General features: G+C 35.1%; 1 protein-coding gene across 13 annotated transcripts in view; it reads right to left on the bottom strand.

The window, feature by feature from the left end:
* Positions 1 to 1,438: 1,438 nt before the first annotated feature.
* Positions 1,439 to 20,610, bottom strand: part of Hasp (Hig-anchoring scaffold protein) — a 797,842-nt gene continuing 778,670 nt past the window's right edge. For 4 of the 13 annotated variants that reach the window (XM_069820303.1, XM_069820305.1, XM_069820308.1 and 1 more), the window contains 2 exons: positions 20,052 to 20,543; positions 16,245 to 17,376 (listed from right to left, as the gene is read on the bottom strand). In XM_069820303.1, the coding sequence (XP_069676404.1) occupies positions 20,332 to 20,543 (212 nt within the window). In that variant the 3' untranslated portion in view covers positions 16,245 to 17,376; positions 20,052 to 20,331. Of the gene's footprint in view, positions 2,136 to 16,242; positions 17,377 to 20,051; positions 20,544 to 20,610 lie in introns of those variants that run through there. The other 9 variants (XM_069820296.1, XM_069820306.1, XM_069820302.1 and 6 more) reach the window with 7 other exon arrangements.

The following is a 20,610-nucleotide window of genomic DNA, read 5'->3' as shown; positions in this document are numbered from 1 at the left end:
TGTTCATATGTCTTTTTATAAACACAATCATAGTCTGAGTGAAAAGTAGAAGTCTGGGATTATATTTGCTTCGCAACAAACATTGACTGGGAGTCTGCAAATGTCTTGTGCAATTCATATCAAGTTTTATGCTGAGTTCAGAATCAGTACTAGTACCAAAGATTTTTGCAACAGACGTTGGTAGATAAGTGTTACAAGTAACTATATAAATCAGTACCAGTACCAAAGATTTTTACAACAGAAGTTAGTAGAATAAATGTTCCAAGTAACTATATAAATCAGTACCATTACCAAAGATTTTTGCAAAAGAAGTTGGTAGAATAAGTGTTACAAGTAAATATATAAATCAGTACCGGTACTGATACTAAAGATTTTTGCAACAGAAGTTGGTAGAATAAGTGTTACAAGTAACTATATAAATCAGTACCGGTACTGGTTCCAAAGATTTTTGCAACAGAAGTTAGTAGAATAAGTGTTACAAGTAACTATATAAGTCAGTACTGGTTCCAAAGATTTTTGCAACAGAATTTGGTAGAATAAGTGTTATAAGTAACTATATAAATCAGTACCGGTACTGATACCAAAGATTTTTGCAACAGAAGTTGGTAGAATAAGTGTTACAAGTAACTATATAAATCAGTACTGGTTCCAAAGATTTTTGCAACAGAAGTTGATAGAAAAGTGTTACAAATAACTATATAAATCAGTACTGGTTCCAAAGATTTTTGCAACAGAAGTTGGTAAAATAAGTGTTACAAGTAACTATATAAATCAGTACTGGTTCCAAAGATTTTTGCAACAGAAGTTGATAGAATAAGTGTTACAAGTAACTACATAAATCAGGACTGTACCAAAGATTTTTGCAACAGAAGTTGATATAATAAGTGAGTAATAAGAAATAAGAGCACACGAAGGTTAATGTAGGCAGATGTTAGAGGCTAACTCTACATACTGGTAGGAGACTCTTGCCCTCAAGGGATGTATACGGGCTTATTATTATATAACTGTTACCAATAATTCAAATAAAAAAGGGACTGGTAAAGATATATTTTTTACACACGCCATTATGGCGCATGGGGGCATGGAGGTAGAGCTCCATTTTTTCATGAATGAGATGGTGTAACCAGCACCATGCTCCACTCGCCTTTTATCCCTGGGAAAGGTCCAGAATTCAATCTTATAGCAGGCTGAGTGGATCCTGGGGCTGTTCTGGAAGTTCTGACAACAAGAAAAATTTCACTACTACCCGGGACTGAACTCGGAACCTTCCAGTCCTTATCCCAGTGGCGTATACTGGTTAAAGGGTTTGGGCTACCGCTGACCCTATTATTACACAAAATATATCTAACAATTACTTTAATTTTAATTACTATGGTAAAACTAATAATACAAAATTATTACATTATGTTATATTATAAACTTTTTCTTTTGTAATACGCCCCTGCCTTATCCAATGATTCATATCCAATTAAAAAAAAAAAAAACATAGCACGCTGCACATTATGTCTGTGAATCCTTACTTGGCAATTGTCAGTACATTAGATGGCAATTTTCTCACCCAAGTAACTTTTAAATACATTATGATACATGTACCTCATTGTTAACAAATACGAGTTGTTATAACCTAGAAAATATTCAAAATTTTTGGAATTAAGTTTTGACAGTAATTTTCCTTTTATTTATATACCTTTGAAGGGAAAATGGTTATCATTATCATGAATCATGACATACATTTGCTGAATTTCACCTAGTAAATATTCTAAATCAATCACTCCAGTAAACCAAAACGACTTAGTAGTTCTCTAGAATATAAGTGTGAAAAGGATAATGGATAATAATTTTATTAACACATCGTTTTTACGATACTATTATTATTCTTATTTATGATAATGGTATTTGGAATGGAACTTTTCACTTCGTACCTATACACATAGCAACTACTTCTCATGACACTGATATTCGTTGATACTTTGTGCGTTTTTGTCCTTTACTTTCTTTATGTACTAAGATGAAAATGATAAATATAATCTTCATTCTCTTGTATATTCTTCGTTTTTAATTAAAACACCAACACTGTACCATCATAGACTTGTTAAAGTCACGCCCACCATTTTGGAAGACGATTGGTTGAAACACTGAGCAAAAAAATAGGAAACATATAATCAATTATAATACATTAATAAATAACCTTTAAATATGAGTAAGGTTCGGAGGTGCTCAGTTGATGAAGATTCAGTCCAGCACATATTCATTGTCAGCAAATCTACGAGACCTGGCTGAGCTGCTTTCAGAACCAAGTACACTAGCACAAACTATTCACTTTGGTAACAAGTTTTTTAAATTATTACATTTTTTAATGCTGCACAAACATTCACTGTTAGAATGTAACTACGTATTTCACCATTAATGCATGATAATTTATCAATTCTATAAAAATAATGCTCAATGATGAATAAGTAAAAGAATTTACTAAATTCACAATGCAATGGTATTGGTACTCAACTCTTAGCGCCACATTACTGTCACGTGAATTAAACAAAGCTTGAAACAAAATAAGCTATGTACTTGTTGTATCATCGCACGTGAATCAAACAAAGCTTGAAACAAAATAAGCTATGTAGCAGGGGCGGCTCTACAATAAGAACTGCAGAGCTGCAGAACCGCCATTTAAATGGACCTGAAAAAATTAAAAATGTTACACGTGCTTTAATGTAATCTAGTTCATTGTTTCATTTATTTTTCCAATTCATTCTCCTTCGATTCGAGGTTTTACTGTCTGTAGGAGCCTTGAACTGCTCGAGAATTTTAGCTGTAGTGTACTTTTCGGATCTGCGATCGGCAGTTCCTGAAGCTCAACGTAGGGTAGTCGGCAGCAGAAAACTGGTTTTCTTCACCGTCCCATAAGACTGCATTAGAGCTGCAACCGAAGCAGCTCTCCCCGAATATACAAAAGACCCGTCAACACCCTCATCTCTTTATGACCTGCGTTAAAACACATAGGCTTCTGGACTATTGTATATCATTACAGTTCCAGTGTGTTATAGTACTGTGGGTGGTGTGATGTGATTAGTCAGTGTGTCTAAGGAAATATTTTATATTAAAAATGAATGAAATGAAAACCTAATCGACCAACCCTTTTCGAAATTAAAAGAGAAATTGCATGTTAACTTAAGAAATTAGGACGTCCTACACAAAATTTAAATATTGAAATTTCTGGAAAAAGTCGAGGAAATCATGTAGCCTACTAGTCATTTTAATACCGAAATGTGTAATGGAAACGATTGGTTTTTTACTGCGCTTCATGAAAATGCTTTGTAATTACACGCGTTATCCGATTGTAGATGCAATAAACAGCATGCGTTTGCTAAATACACTACTTTTCATGCAGAACTGCCAACCTTTGTAACCACGGGCCGCTACTGCTATGTAGGCTACTGGTCATATCATCGCACGTGAATCAAACAAAGCTTGAAACAAAATAAGCTATGTACTGGTCGTATCATCACACGTGAATCAAACAAAGCTTGAAACAAAATAAGCTATGTAGGCTACTGGTCGTATCATTGCATGTGAATCAAACAAAGCTTGAAACAAAATAAGCTATGTACTGGTCATATCATTACACGTGAATCAAACAAAGCTTGAAACAAAATAAGCTATGTGCTGGTCGTATCATCGCACGTGAATCAAACAAAGCTTGAAATAAAATATGCTATGTACTGGTCGTATCATCGCACGTGAATCAAACAAAGCTTGAAACAAAATAAGCTATGTGCTGGTCGTATCATCGCACGTGAATCAAACAAAGCTTGAAATAAAATAAGCTATGTACTGGTCGTATCATCGCACGTGAATCAAACAAAGCTTGAAACAAAATAAGCTATGTACTGGTCATATCATTACACGTGAATCAAACAAAGCTTGAAACAAAATAAGCTATGTGCTGGTCGTATCATCGCACGTGAATCAAACAAAGCTTGAAATAAAATATGCTATGTACTGGTCGTATCATCCCAGTACCATTGAATAGTTTACAGCATTTGATCAATTTCTTCACCCATGCAAGGAACATTTTGACCACTCTAGATCTACAGTACAACTGATTTACCACATACTTCTTCTCACTTACTCTTCTTCTTGCACCCTCCCCCTAGAAACTCGAACACTCTGCTCATGATAAATAATTTATCTTGCTTTTAGATGTTCTCTATAGAACTGGTATTATCTTTTAGGAATTCAAAGCTCTTATCCGTAATAAGTACCGGTAACAGATCTTATATGCGAACTCTACTGTATATTACATTAAAGCTATTTCCTGTGGTAATATGTCTATGCCACATAGGGGCGAAAGAAAGTAGGTGTTACTGGGTTTGAACCTCTCCTTGAACTTTAAAAAAAATGACATATTTAGATTTTAGTATTTTTTAAATTCATAATCGTTTCCCTTTCTCTAATTTTTCAGTGTCAGAGTAACAAAATCTACATCGACAAGGCATAGTCATCCTACCCCTCCTTCAATATGTGCTTGGTGCTGTGGTACGTTCGAATTATAACAATGCTGTCTTTATTATAGAGGGACCTACCGCCTAGTACCAATTTGTAATAAAATGAAGCTGACACAATATAAAATTTAACTTGTTAAACGTATTGAAAAGGTTGTTTTGAGAGTTCTGCAATGCATATGTTAATTATTGTGAATTGTCGATTTTAAACTCATTTTAATAGCAGTATTTACCTGTTCATTAGTTTGAGTTTTGACTTTATTGCGAAATGTTCATTTAAAGTTTTGTGCATTTGACAGTTCATATTTTTAATATAAACTTCACATTACCGTTCCAGGTACTTTTGTATGTCTAAGCGACCACAAAACTAAATTTTACATTTAGCAAAAAGTTGCACAGTGATTCTCGCGTAGTTAGTGAAAATTTCACATTGGCAAATGTTCCTCCGCACCCACAGCGTGACAATGTTATCGCGAATTTTCTTCCCGGAACTGATTTCACACCCCCCTGTGAAAACTCAGCTGATAATAATAATAATAATAATAATAATAATAATAATAATAATAATAATAATAATAATAATAACAAAATTCTGCGTACGGCACTGTTGCCACAAATGGTAGTTAGCCGGTCAATGGTCTGCTTTGGTGGATATAAGATAGAGAAGACTGCGTGTTTCTTGATACGTGTTTTCATTTCCATGCACTGAAAATTCCACGATGTTCCTGGTGTAGCCTATATCTGCAGCTATTGTCCAGATTGTGTGAATTCAGCATTTTCGGTGGAGTTAATTTATTTAGTTTGTTTCTGGGAGAATTTTTTATTGAGTATTCAGTTTGAAAGTTTGTGTTCAATTGAAATGTTAAAATATTACATTTCACGGTACTTTTCATTCTTATAGGATAGTAATTTACGTAATATTCCAAGTGTTAGTGCTGTTGGATCTGAAAGTAGCCATTTTATTGCTCAGTCACCATATACACTAATTACAACATTGCCACTTACTTGCGTTATTTTCCCTCATCCTTTTCTTTCATTTTGAGATACAGATACAGTGGAGGGGAATACCGGTATCGAGTTATTAGCTACTGCTTTGCTGAACGTAAAAATACATTACATTAAAATGTACTGTTATCCGGCCATGGAAATTCTTCACATGTCCAGGTCCTAGCAGATGCTGATCATCGCAGTGGGTAGAGCATAACACAATGTATCATTTAGTATGACATCTTTAAAGAAAACTCTACCAAGGCGAAGAAATGGGTTTGTATGTAAGATGTACAAGATGAGGAGAGGGATCATAAATGACTAATTTAGTAGCTGCAAACATTTTGTTTAAAATTGTTACAATTTTACATTGCTGACAATAATTCGAACTATTCTCTCCTTTTACAAAAAAAGTCCTGTACAGGTTTCTTATCTCAGCTCCTCTCCTGCTTTTAAGTCAAAGCGAAAGTGCTGGCAAAATTTTTTTCCATATAAATATACTACAAAAATTCGAGGACGAGAACATGACAGGCCTACTGCGGGTTTTATGTGGACAGTTTGTGACGTTACATGCAATATTGATGTCCCGAAATTATTATAATTATAATTATAATTATTATTATTATTATTATTATTATTATTATTATTATTATCATCATCATCATCATTATTGGTGTTGCTATTATTATTATTATTATTATTATTATTATTGCAATTGTTATTGTTATTATTATTGTTATAGTAATTCTAATTGTTGTTATTATTGTTGTTGTTTAGTCAACTGTCCGAAGAAGGTCTGAACCTCACAAGTGATACCAACAACGCACCACTTATGAGGCAATTTATTATTATTATTATTATTATTATTATTATTATTATTATCATTATTGTTATTATTATTGTAATTGTTATTGTTATTATTATTGTTATAGTAATTCTAATTGTTGTTGTTATTATTGTTGTTGTTTAGTCAACTGTCCGAAGAAGGTCTGAACCTCACAAGTGATACCAACAACGCACCACTTATGAGGCAATTTATTATTATTATTATTATTATTATTATTATTATTATTATTATTATCATTATTGTTATTATTATTGTAATTGTTATTGTTATTATTATTGTTATAGTAATTCTAATTGTTGTTGTTATTATTGTTGTTGTTTAGTCAACTGTCCGAAGACAGGTCTGAACCTCACAAGTGATACCAACAACGCACCACTTATGAGGCAATTTATTATTATTAGTATTATTATTATTATTAATATTATTGTTATTATCATCATCATCATTATTATTATTATTATTATTATTAATAATATTATTGTTATTATCATCATCACCATTATTATTATTATTATTATTATTATTATTATTATTATTGCCCTTAATGCTCTACCCAAGTCAGTACATACAAGCCTTTTTACGTGCTGTGCAAGGTGGAGTTATGGTGGATGGTTAAATGTATGTCAAATTGAAAGAAATTAAAGATGTGTACTTCTTATTTCCAAAACAGATTTGTAGATAGTCAATACAGCAATAAGTTGTTAATGAAGAATAATTGAGGTGGGAAATTGTGCAATCAATATTATCTTACTAGAAAAAGAGAGAAAGAAAATAGTAAAAACACAAAATACTGATAATAAAAAAAATGTTCTCTGCTATCTAATTTTGAAGACTTACCTACCAGTTATCCAAAGTATATTATTTAGAGGCAGTTCGAAGGGTATGGTATCCATACCCTAGGCAGTGTTGTGTCCTTCTATTACTCCTTCTAACAAAAATAAGGCATTAAAATGCAAACAATTGTATGTATACTTCAGCGCTGAATTACAACTAATGTAACACACAGTTCTACTGCTTCAAGGATCTACAAATTTCAAACAACTGTAGATCTTGGAATCTGTCATTATTAATAGCTACAGCCTCTTCTGCCTCTGTCTCCAGGGATGCTTATTCGCAGCATTCATGAACTACGGTTGTATTGCTCCAAGTTGTAGATATACAGAGTGGCAGGGATTTGACCATACTTCTCTTAATAAACAGATTGTCATCAGGAATAAGAGGATTTATTGGTACATTATGTAGCTACTCAGGAAACGTATATGATTTTAATTTAACACTGCTCAAGAATAAAAAGGGCTTGAATTGATAAGTTATGTACGTATATTCAAGTTTTTAATTGACTTATTTGCCACAGTTTTTCAATTTACAAAATTATGACTCATACAAGGCATATAAAAAGTCCGATAACACTTTCAATATTTTATTACACAAAAACTACTAATGATAGCACTTTCAAACACACGTCAGTTTAAAGTCAAACCAGTGAATAGGGATTATAAAGAATGAACACTGAGCGAATTTTCCTGTGTTTTGTTTCTCTATGCACCAGCGTTTAGTTCCACTTTCAAGCACTAGAGGTTAGTGTAATCGAGCATACGCTAAGATAATAATTGAGTTGAGACACAGGATCCAAACATCGCCTACCTTATTGCATAATGCAGTAACGCTTTGCTTCAAATAAATTTAAGTTAACAGCTTTTCCTTATTTCTCAATGACAAACTATTAGTAATAATTTTTTATATTTCAGATATAATAAATTATATTATAAAATAGTATAATATATTATAAAATTATGTATCAAATTCGTTTAATATTTGTATATAATATAAATAGGTATATGGTTTTACTTCTCATTAGAGTTTTGTTTTTCCATTTTCACTGCTATCAAATCATTACATATTTTAATTGTTGTTGGGGTCAACGTCTCAACTCTCATTATAAAGGAACTCTAGAGTCTAGACATTATAGTTAATGACGGATTTATTATTTTATGGATCCAATTTATTTTGAGTACATAATGTACCTAGATGTATTAATTATGTGTTATATTTCCGCTGTGTGCTAGCTGGTGTGATGTTAGCGCCAACTCTTGGGAGAAAGCAGAATCTCACGCTCTAGGTGGCTTGAAGGTCATTGAAATCAGTCCGGCTACATCAAAGGTACCGACGCGAAGTGTCCATTCTTTATAATCCCTATTCGCTGGTCAAACTCTCAAAGTTCGTTTTACACCTTACAGAGATTCAATGTGTGAACCACGAGTGACTCGGCAGATGTCCAAACGATAATCAAACTCTTCTCATACCCTTTTCAACATATCCTCTGTGACCGTGGCGGCAACTTCTCGAATTATGGTTTTTAGTTCCTCTAAATCATGTGGCAAAGGCGGTACAAACACACGGTCCTTTAGGTACCCCCATAGAAAAAAGTCACATGCAGTCATATCGGGTGACCTTGGTGGCCATATCATGAAACATCTGTCCCTTACTCCAGCACGTCCTATCCAACATTCACCTTTGCTGCCTGTTGTTGTAGCTGGCAAGAAAACTCGTAGCAGACGACGATGACTTATTCAGCTGCTTAATTTTCAGCGACAAAGCGACATTCCATACGAGTGGGAAAATTAACAAGCACAACTGTCGTGTTTGGGGTGCACAGAAACCTCACAGAATCATTGAACATGAGCGTGATTCAATAATGGTGAATGTTTTCTCCGCGTTGTCACAACGAAAACTGTACGGACCTTTCTTCTTCATTGAGGCTACTGTGACTGGACATTCATATCTGGACATGTTGGAGCAATGGTTGGTGCCTCAACTTAGACAAGATCTCGATGACGATTTCATCTTTCAGCAAGATGGGGCTCTGCCACATTTTCACAATGCAAGTCGTGCTTACCTGAATACGGAGATGTCTGATCGTTGGATAGGACATGCTGGAGTAAGGGACAGATGTTTCATGACATGGCCATCAAGGTCACCCGATATGACTGCATGTGACCTTTTTCCATGGGGCTATCTAAAGGACCGTGTGTTTGTACCGCCTTTGCCACGTGATTTAGAGGAACTAAAAACCAGAATTCGAGAAGCTGCCGCCACGGTCACAGAGGATATGTTGAAAAGGGTATGGGAAGAGTTTGATTATCGTTTGGACATCTGCCGAGTCACTCGTGGTTCACACATTGAATCTCTGTAAGGTGTAAAACGAACTTTGAGAGTTTGACTTTAAACTGACGTGTGTTTGAAAGTGCTATCATTAGTAGTTTTTGTGTAATAAAATATTGAAAGTGTTACCAGACTTTTGATATGCCTGTATTAAGAAAGCCAAATGAGTATTGTAGAGATATAACAGAAAAGATGCAAAAGTAAGGATATTTAAATAAATTTTACGACCTGTCATAATTTACAGAAACAAGAGCAGGTACAACATACTCACAAACCTACTCTCTCACACCCACATGCACACACACACACACACACACACACACACACACACACACACATATATACACACATTCTTGAAACAAATGAAATAAATTTATTAATGAAAATAACGATAAAAATCAAATATGAGAGTCAGAAATAATATCAAACAAGTGTGCAAAATGTCAAGAAAAGAAAATTGTGGTGCTACAAGAATGGAACATTGCATAGCAGACTAGGTCCCAAAAGGAAGAAGAAATCTTACAAAATCTAGGACAGTGGTTCTCAACCTTCGAGAGACCGCAGTCCGGTAAAATATTTTTTTATAATACAGGAGTCCAATCCCAACAAATTCACTCGTAAATACCTTTCTAATTACGATATCGGGTTTTGAAACAAGCACTTACACACTGCAGTGGGCCACTGGCGTGGCTCAGTCGGTTAAGGTGCTTGGCTGCCGGTCTGAAGTTGTGCTTGGGGGCGGGTTCATTCCCCACTTGGGCTGATTACCTGGTTGGTTTTTTCCGAGGTTTTCCCCAACCGTAAGGTGAATGCCAGGTAATCTATGGCGAATCCTCAGCCTCATCTCGCCAAATGCCATCTTGCTATCACCGATTTCATCAACGCTAAATAACCTTGCAGTTGATACAGCGTCGTCAAATAACCAACTGAAAAAAAACACTGCAATGGGAACTTGAGAAAGATAGTTTTCACTATGATTATTCAGTATAGAGAACCGGCGAAAGACTGCTTTAATCTTCAATTTAAGTGTAAAGATTTTGTTTATATTTCCCAGCTAATGTTACTGACAACTGCAACCAGATGTTATTTCATTCAGTTTTGAGAACAGAGATTCGCCGCCCATTCGCTTGCAGGCAATTTTTATGACCGGTGAAAAAACAGTTGTATTCCATTTCCTGAATGTTGAAAGATTTCTGAAAAATCCCTTTCATTAAAAAATACATGGCTTGATCACTGATATTTGCTACACAGTTGTTATTGAGTTAGATTTTAGAATCTAGAATTCATAGACGATCTGGATTTGCGCTTTTCAGCAAACCACGAAAATTATTCTCCTAAGAATATTTACACTAAAAAATATTTATTCGTGGAAAATGCTTACAAAAGTAAAATGACAAATTCCAGGAGAATATCTCGCTGCTGAGAAACGAACAGATTGTGACCAGTGTTTTTTACGTCGACATATTGGAGTGATTTTAAAGAAGGAAATGCAGATGATATGAGTCATCAGTGAGGTTGAGTGCTTCCATACGTCCACCGCCAACTACAAGACTTCTTAGAATGAGCGTTTCCACAGACAAAGATTTCCTGGCTAACCCACTTTCAAGAGCACAAACCATTTAACTTTCAGGGGTACTTAAAGTATGCCATTTATTTCCCACCACTACCTAAAATTTGTGCAATCTTGTTTAAAAGAAAAAAAGTGTCACAGTTACAATGACTTCTATTGTGCTTGGAAATATGTGGGATAAACTTCACACAAGCAGTGGTGAAGAGTAAAAAATGAAATTAAATGAATTTCAATATTATGTAGATTCGTTCTGTAAAGCAGTAAATATTGTAAGAAATATTGCAGCATTTTTATGTGTTCAGGTTCCACAACGATTCATATTTATAATGAATTAAAAAATTTGTCATATCATATCATATCATATCATATCATATCATATCATATCATATCATATCATATCATATCATATCATATATCATATCATATCATATCATATCATATCATGTCATGTCATATATATCATGCCATGTCATATCATGTCATATATCATATCATATATCATGTCATATATCTACAGGAAGCGTGAAAAACTGGGTAAGTCCACTTTTTGTGAAATATGAGTTATTAGCATGTATCGATTCCCAGTGCCGAGTTTTATAACGTGAAAAACCGGGGAAGTCTAATACCAATTAGTATAGATGCTACAGCATGGTGAAATAACGGGTAGAACAGAAATTGATGCAAAATTGTTGGTAAGTCGACTAAGCTCGTTATTCACCTGCCAAGTACGAACGAGCAAAAGCATGTAAGTCTAATTACATCACTATTCGTTTGTCAAGTCTTCATTTTGGTTGCGTGAAAAACCGGGTAAGTCGAATTACTTAGTTATTATAGACCTTACAGTTTCGTATCAAGAAAGGAGCAGTGCGGTAAGTTGATTTGCTCTCTTCTTCACGTCCGCATAATTTCTTCCGTGTCGAGTTACCAAACATTTTGCTTATCAGTTTTCAATAAGGAAAAGGGAATCAATAATAGAAACAATAAGAACAACCATATTCGGAAAGAGAACGTCAACAATATGGATCGGAATTAAGTTTCAGGCATTACTTTTTTCTTGTTTTAGTAGCAGACAGGCGCGAACCAAGATATTTCTGTACCCACAACAATCACAAGCCCGCCAAATCATAACTGTCTTGTGAATGAGCTGTGAGTTGAACATTTATCGTACAGTATGGTTTAATGTCACACAATAGCAAAGTGAACTGTGGTTCGACTTACACAATGTCACATCGGCACGTCTTCTTGTTAATCTAAGTTTAAAAAATACTCACAGTGATAACAGTTGTTTTGAAGATGCTAAGAGAAGGAAGATAACTTATCCTCAGGAAATTGCTGATCACAGTGGTAATGGTAAGTGATATTGTTTCTAACAATGTTGACAGCTTGACACAGTATTTATCTCATATGCTACTTTCTTGGTACTTTAATTCAGCGGTACCCAACCTGTGTCTCACGGACACCAGGAGTCCGTGATAGATTCAAAAGCGATTCCCAAGCCAAGATGTATTTTCAAAAGTATTTTAATTATTAAGCCTAACTTTAACTTTTTCTATTGCTTTTCTCAGCTTCTTGGAATATTTATTTGTTATGCACCACTCTGTTACAGAGTTCACCAAAAATGCTTCCGGCTATAAGTGAAGCATTTTAAAATGAACCGAATTCGAGTATGAATGTTAAGGTGTCCGTGACACTCAAAAAGTTGGAAACTCCGCTTTAATCGACTGTTGTTCAATATGCGGCTCATGGGCAACTTGTAAGCATAAAGACATTTAAAAGACAAAACATAACTTAAAATCCGAATAAAGCAAAAAATAGTTACAAATTATCAGGTGTATGTTCGACATTCATTCTATCATTGCTGTAAAAAACATTGAAATCATGAGCTGATATGAAAGTAAACATATGGAGGACTGTGCGTTACAACTTTAGGACCCTTATTTTTAGGTACATTTCCACTGGCTCCTGCACAAAAATCATGCAGTGAAGATCAACTAAACATATTTGGACCAGATGTAAATGAGTGTACTAAGCTTGTAGATTTCGATTCCGATGATAGTGTAAAAGATCCAGACTACCACCCTGATGAAGACATAGCAAACAATCAATTTTACACCGCAATGGCTGAGAGTGAGGAGGAAGAAAATTCTGAAGACACGAATGTATTCAACAACGATCAGGACCAGCAGTCCGAAAATTCTGAGCCAGAAGCTGCTGTTCAGAAGAAAAGGACTATGAAGGACAGACAAATTAACAAGGAATTGAGGAATAAAGGAAAATCCTATGTTTCAGAAAAAGGGAAGGAAGTGAAAGCAAGGGAAATGCTTCCCCTTAAACCATGCCGAATGAAGTGTCTGGAAAAGTTTATGGAAGAAGATCGCCAAAAGTGTTTTGAGGAATATTGGGCTATTGGTAATCATGATAACAGGGTGAGATATATTTCCTCATCGATAACAATTAGTAAACCAAAGACTCATCGTGTGGTTGAAGACAATGCCAAGTTAAGGGAAATAGTTTGTAAATATGAAATTATAATTCAAGGCAATAATCAGGCCATCTGCAGGGAATGCTTTCGCAGAACATTTGGGGAAACAACCGGTTTCACTGAACGGGTAACTAGTAAGAAGAAGGAATCGTTTTCTGGAATTATTGCGCCTGATGGCAGAGGAAAGTTTGCTCCTGCAAACAAAACAAAAATGGAAGATTTACAGTCTGCAGAAAGTCATATTCTCTCCTTCCCTAGCTATGAGAGTCATTATTGCCGAAATAGAAATTCTAAGCGGTTTTTGTCCCTCTGATCTTAATATATAAAAAATGTATGATTTGTACAAAGACTGTACTAAAAATCCTGTTTCACTGAAAATTTATTCTAGATGATTCCATGAACTTGATCAAGAATTCAAAAAACCTAAACAAGACACTTGTCACAAATGTGATGTACTGAAAATGAAGATCAACACTTTGCAGGAGAAACTAGGGACTCTGCAACACAAGAACGAGATACCCACCACAAGGCTGCGGAGGAGTCATATGAAGCCAAGAGACATGATAAGGAAGTGGCTCAGAAAGATGACAGAAAAGCTGTGTTACCCTTTGATTTGCAGCAGTGCCTACCGACACCTTACCTTATAACATCAGTTTCCTTTTATAAAAGGCAATTATGGACATTCAATCTGACAGTCCATAATCTAGTCACCAACGAAGCTACATGTTTTATGTGGAATGAAACCACGTCTGGAAGAGGGGCTAATCAAATAGGTTCCTGTCTCTATCAGTTTATTTGCAGTTGCCAGATCATGTAGAAGAGATCACATTTTATTCTGACTCTTGCGGGGGACAGAACAAAAACAGCAGCTATGTTTTCTTTTGTTATTGACAAGAGGCCTAACAATCGTGAAATTCACCACAAGATTTTGGTGAGTGGGCATACTCATATGGAGTGCGATGCAGACCATGCAGCTATTGAGAGAGAAAAGAAGAGGACAGGGATGAAAATAAACCATCCAAATGATTGGTATCAGCTCGTGAGGTCTTGCAAACGTAAGAAGCCATTCAAAGTATTTGTGATGGAGGGACAACATTTTCTAGACTTCAATTCCTTGACGAAAACAAGTGGGCCCTACCTAATGAAGAAAGTTGATACAGAAGGTAATAAATTTCTGTGGACCAGCACTCACTGGCTGAAATACACTCGAGACAGCGAAAATATTTTTCAAGAGTTCTCTCTCCGTGGAAGAATCTTTCCGAGAACTATCTATCCGTAGACGTGGCAAAAGTACATTACCCACATCACTGCCTATGATTCATGAGGGTCCTGTTTCTGTCAGTGCTGAAAAGAAGAAGGACATCTTGGAACTTTTACCACTAATCGACAATGTCTTCCATGACTTCTACAAGAACTTGAAAGTTAACAACATATCCAATATTGACCCGGATTTGGAGGAACTGGATGCAGATGCGTAACATCTGTAATAACATGTGTAATAACAAAAGGTTTTGTAAATGTCTTATGAGACATTATTGTATTATGCCAAAGTTCTTATACTGTATTATTCAATATTTTGAAAAGTAGTGAAATAATAATTAAAATGGATGTTTATGTATATATGTAAATAATGTTTTTTTTTTAATTTGTACATAAATATGTAAGTCCCTGTAAGAATTTAACAATAGACGAGAAAAACCGGGTAAGTCACTTTAAGCCAAGAATCTTTAGTGATAGATAACTGTAAACATTTCCTTTTGAGAGCCCGTATGTGAATACATATTTATGCAGGATTTCAATTCCCCAAATTAATTACACGATTTAGGAGAGTCTTGTGAACTTTGTTTTCTTCCTCCTTTAAAATTTACTTTTGGAGACTTACCCGGTTTTTCACGCTTCCTGTAGATATATCATATATCATATCATAACATACATCATGTCATGTCATATATATCATGTCATATCATATCATACATCATGTCATATCATATCACATCATATCGTATCATATATATCATACCATATCATATATCATATCATATCATATCATATCATATCATATCATATCATATTATATGTCATGTCATGTCATGTCACTTTTTTAGTAGGTTATTTGACGACACTTTATCAACATCTTAGGTTATTTAGCGCCTGAATGAGATGAAGGTGATAATGCCGGTGAAATAAGTCCGGGGTCCAGCACCGAAAGTTACCCAGCATTTGCTCATATTGGGTTGAGGGAAAACCCCGGAAAAAACCTCAACCAGGTAACTTGCCCCAGCCAGGAATCGAACCCGGGCCACCTACTTTTGCGGCCAGACGCGCTGACCGTTACTCAACAGATGTGGACGTCATGTCATTTCATATCATACATCATGTCATATCATATCATATCATATATATCATATCATATCATACATCATGTCATATCATATCATAAAATATATCATATCTTATCATATCATATCATATCACATCATATCATATCATATATCATATCATATCATATCATATCATATCATATCATATCATATCGTATATCATATCTTATCATATATCATATCATATTATATATCATATCATACATCATATCATATATCATATCATATCATATATCATATCATATCTTATTATATCATATCATATCATATCATATCATATCATATCATATCATATCATATCATCCTCTGGCAGACTAGCGAAAGTGGCAAATTAGCGAACCTGCACTTAAGGTCTATAGGTCTTAAGGTTAAGGATCGCTAATTTGCCAATTTTGCTAGTCTGCCAGAGGATGGATGATATCATATTACATATTGTCGCTACATTTCCAAAATATGCTATGTGTTTTTAAAAAGATTTTGCTTTAGAAAGAGAATATACTGTCACTTCTAATTCTTTTGATTTTCAAAGCTACTTTCAGTATAATTTCATCATTTTTCTTGTAATGATTGAAATTATACCGAAAGTATTTGAATATTAAGGACATTAAAAGTGACAATGCCTTTTTCTTTCTCCTGCAAAATCTTTTTAAAAACGCATAGATTTTGGAGACGCAGTGACGATATCATCTTCATTAATTGTCAAGATAGGAGACTATATTATTTCAGCATGGTTTTGTTGTTTGTTTACTTATTTCAAAGAAATCTTTACCTTAGAATCTGTTCAGACTAAGAATCAATGAGCTGGAAATTTGTAGGTGTTGGTAATACTTTGTGCAGTTGTCTTATAACATGGATCATAAACTGCCTCCTGAAATTCTGTGGTATAACTGCAAAGCAATGTAAAATATATATAGAGCCATAGCGTGGAAAAATAGCGCCCCTGAATCCTACTATCTACTTATTACTTTTAGAATTTTCGTCCATGACTATTTCTTTCCTTCTTTCCTCATCGAGATACAAGAAATATGATAAAAGTAAAACAAATATTTAACTCTTGAAATATAACAAAGTTTTATTTGAAATTTTGAAATATAAATAGATACTGTAATCAATCATACCATGATATCCCTACAATGAATAAGAATATCTGAACAATATTGAATGGAGAAACTGAAGTCAGATTCCAAACAAACACTGGTACATTGTTGTTACTTCGTTAGCCTTTCGAAGTTTTAGTTGCCTGTAAGATGGATATAATTAATGTATTTTCGTTTCATATAATGAAATGTAGTACAGTGGTTCACCGTCGTACAACACGTGCTACTTCGATGGACAAGTGGCAGACCTATTGCGGGAGATGACAGGATGATAGAGTTTCATGTTAGTTTTGCATGCCTTTAAATCTTGTGCCTGTGGTGGGCGCCCAAAACGCCAGCCCCTCGTTGCTATAGCAAACAGAAAAGAAATGAAGTTAGTCTTAAAGGATTGCACAACATTTTAAATTAATAGACAGAAAAGCAGAACACAGAAGCAAATGGAAAGAACAAGCTGAAAGAATGAATGACGACTGCAATCCGAAACAAACAATTACAAATCCAACAGTATGATAAATACAGGGTGTTTCAAAAGTGACAGTAAAAAATTTAGAGATGATAAGTAAAAATGAAAAGAAGTAAAAAAAGTTCCAGTAAACATCGGTACCGTAAATTAAGCGTTTACGAGATAATTCCAATTTTTTACTGGTTGGAACTTCCAGTGAAATGAGCGCCTGGATACGGTAAAGTGGTAACATTCATGTTTCGAATGCATGCAGCACTCTTTTCCATCCCATTTCCTTCTAAATGTGAGATGATACCTAAACAGTGGATAGGTAGAGGAGGACCTGTACCTAGATCACCGGATTTAAATCTTTTGGATTTTTCTGTATGGGGTTATGCAAAAAGCCTAGTTTACACAACAGACATCACCAAACCTGAAATTGCAGCAACGGATTGTAGATGCCTTCAAACAAATGAAGAATGATCCAGGGTGGCACAAGAGAATTCTTGGGTCTTTGCGGAGAAGACTAGATAGTTGCATTCAAGTGCATGGTCAGTATTTTGAACACCTGCTGTAAAATTCTTCAGTTAACATGTTCATACTGCACTGTAACTTGCTTATCCACAAACTTTACTGTTGTTCAAACAAAAAGTTTCTTTTGTGTATGTTTGATCACATTTCTGTGATGTTAAAGCCAAAATTATGAATTTTACTGTCTCGTGATTCATAAGTTAAATAAAACTGTCACTAGAATAACTCTTCTCGGGTTCTCAGCCAGGTGAGTTGGAGATTTGCTTCAAAGCTTTCGACGGCTAGCTCTGCCATCTTCTTCAGGGAATGAAGTGATGTGGGACCATGTCTAGCCAGTATATATGCAAAAGTAGGGCTTCCTGCTGTGGGTCAATCAGGAGCTAGTTCCTAGTCCCGACCGCTAGGCGCATTCTGGTTGGTGGAAGTGGTAGCCAATCAGGAGCTACTTGCTGGTCCCGACTGTCTGCAATGTGCTGGTGGTCTAAGCGTATTGATGGCAGGTTTTCATGCTGTACTCAGCTGTTGACCCCATCTCTGTTGAAATTATTGCGGGGGTCTACAGCTGAGTACAGCATGGAAACCTGCCATCAATACGCTTAGACCACTAGTCGGGACCAGCAGCTACCTCCTGATTGGCTACCGCTTCCACCAACCAGAATGCACCTGGCAGTTGGGACTAGGAACTAGCTCCTGATTGCCCCGCTGCGAGAAGTCCTAGTATTGCATATATACCGGCTAGACATGGTCCCACATCACTTCATTCCCTGAAGAAGATGGCAGAGCTAGCCGTCGAAAGCTTGGAAGCAAATCTCCAACTCACCTGGCTGAGAACCCGAGAAGAGTTATTCTACATCAAATGCCGGGAAAGCCTAAAGTCATACAAAATTGTCACTGCTTTTGTTGGAATTAGTACTTAGTATTCAGCTTGCCTAAATCAACACAAAATGACATTATCTCGTGAAGGGTTGATTTGAGGACTCATGTTTACTGGAACTTTTTTGCTTCTTTTCGTTTTTACTTTTCATCCCTAAATTTTTGACTATCACTTTTGAAACAACCTATATTTAAAAATAAATTAAAATATGACTAACTGTCAAAACTTCATGAAACCGAAACAGGCTAGACACATAATGTTTGTGGATGATGATGGTGGTGATAATGATAACGATGTTGATAATGATGACGATGATAATATTCTTGCTCTTTGGTTTGTTAAGTGAATTTAGCCACTTTTAAGGGAACGAGGCAGTCTGAGCATATGACTCTTGTGTGTAAGTGAAATAAGTGAAGAAATTTTGCTGTTATTCTTTAACTTTTGAATCTATCAATTTACAATTTTCACAGTATACACACAATAATTACAGGTATACTTCAGTTTTTATATTATCTTTCTATCTCGTATACTTGATTTTATGAACAATTTTAAATCCCAAAACTATTAATTAAATTTAAGTTAAAAACATAGATAATTTAGGAACATTTTTCTCAAAAACTACTGGGTCTAGCAGGCCGAAATTTGGTATAGTCTTAATTCATATGGTAGTGAAGATTCATGGCCACATTCATATGGTTATCAAAATTATTATGAATTTCACAGCCAGAAAAGTATTAAAGAATATGAAAATTTTTAAATAATTTTTTTTTTTCAGTATAGAAAATATTTTTTTTTTAATTGAACGAATATATATCTAATGTGATTAAAATGGCTGAAAATATAGTCAACTACATTGGAAATATGCTTGAATTTTTAGGAACCTGTAATGCAAATATTTTCTGGGAAAAAATGTTCCTGAAATATCTATGTTTTTAACTTAAATTTAATTCATATTTTTCAGGTTTAAAATTTTTTTATAAAATCAAGTAAAAGACATTGAAAGATAATCTAAAAATCAAAATATACCTACAAATAATATGTGTATGTTGTAAAAATTGTAAATTGATAGATTAAAAACTTGAAGACTAATAGCAAAATCTCTTCACTCGTACACAACAGCCATATGCTCAGAATACCCAGTCCCCTTAACACCCTCAAAGAGTGTGATTTCTTTACCATCTCCTCCTCCTCTTTTCCTCTTATGATAAGGTCGAAATCTTTGTGGTTTTATAACCCAGCAGTAATGGAAAAAGTCCAAACAAAACCCCTTGTCTCCTCTATAATCTTTCCCTTTCATGTCAGTCTCCCTTCCACTCTGTATATTATGATAAAAAAGTTTATATAATGCACAGTTTTATGCTTTACATACACCATTCTATTGCACTCACTACTGACATTATTTTGGACTGATCCAAATCAACTGAGCACCTCGGAACACGCTGCTGCTGTAAAGGCATTATCTCGCAGTCGACGATGTGTTGGTGGCGATGCAGGTGGGGATGGCGTTGGACCACTTCCCGTTGCGCAGACAACGCAACATAGGCGCCCCCCGCAGCTCCAGTCCCTCGTCGCAAGTGAAGGTGATTGTCTCCCCGATCTTGTAGTAGAACTTGACAGCTGACATCCTCCCACTGATAGTTGTCCCGGGGTACGAGCAGGCCTGCACACCTACAACAGTCACGGTGGAAGGATTGCATTTAGTCAATCCTCCAACTAAATGAAAGCAGGATGTCTG

The sequence above is a fragment of the Periplaneta americana genome, chromosome 3 (assembly GCF_040183065.1).
Source record: "Periplaneta americana isolate PAMFEO1 chromosome 3, P.americana_PAMFEO1_priV1, whole genome shotgun sequence".
In the NCBI taxonomy this organism is placed as follows: Eukaryota; Metazoa; Arthropoda; class Insecta; order Blattodea; family Blattidae; genus Periplaneta; species Periplaneta americana.
The sequence above is the reverse complement of the archived record's forward strand: the minus strand, read 5'-3'. Positions and strand labels throughout refer to the sequence as shown.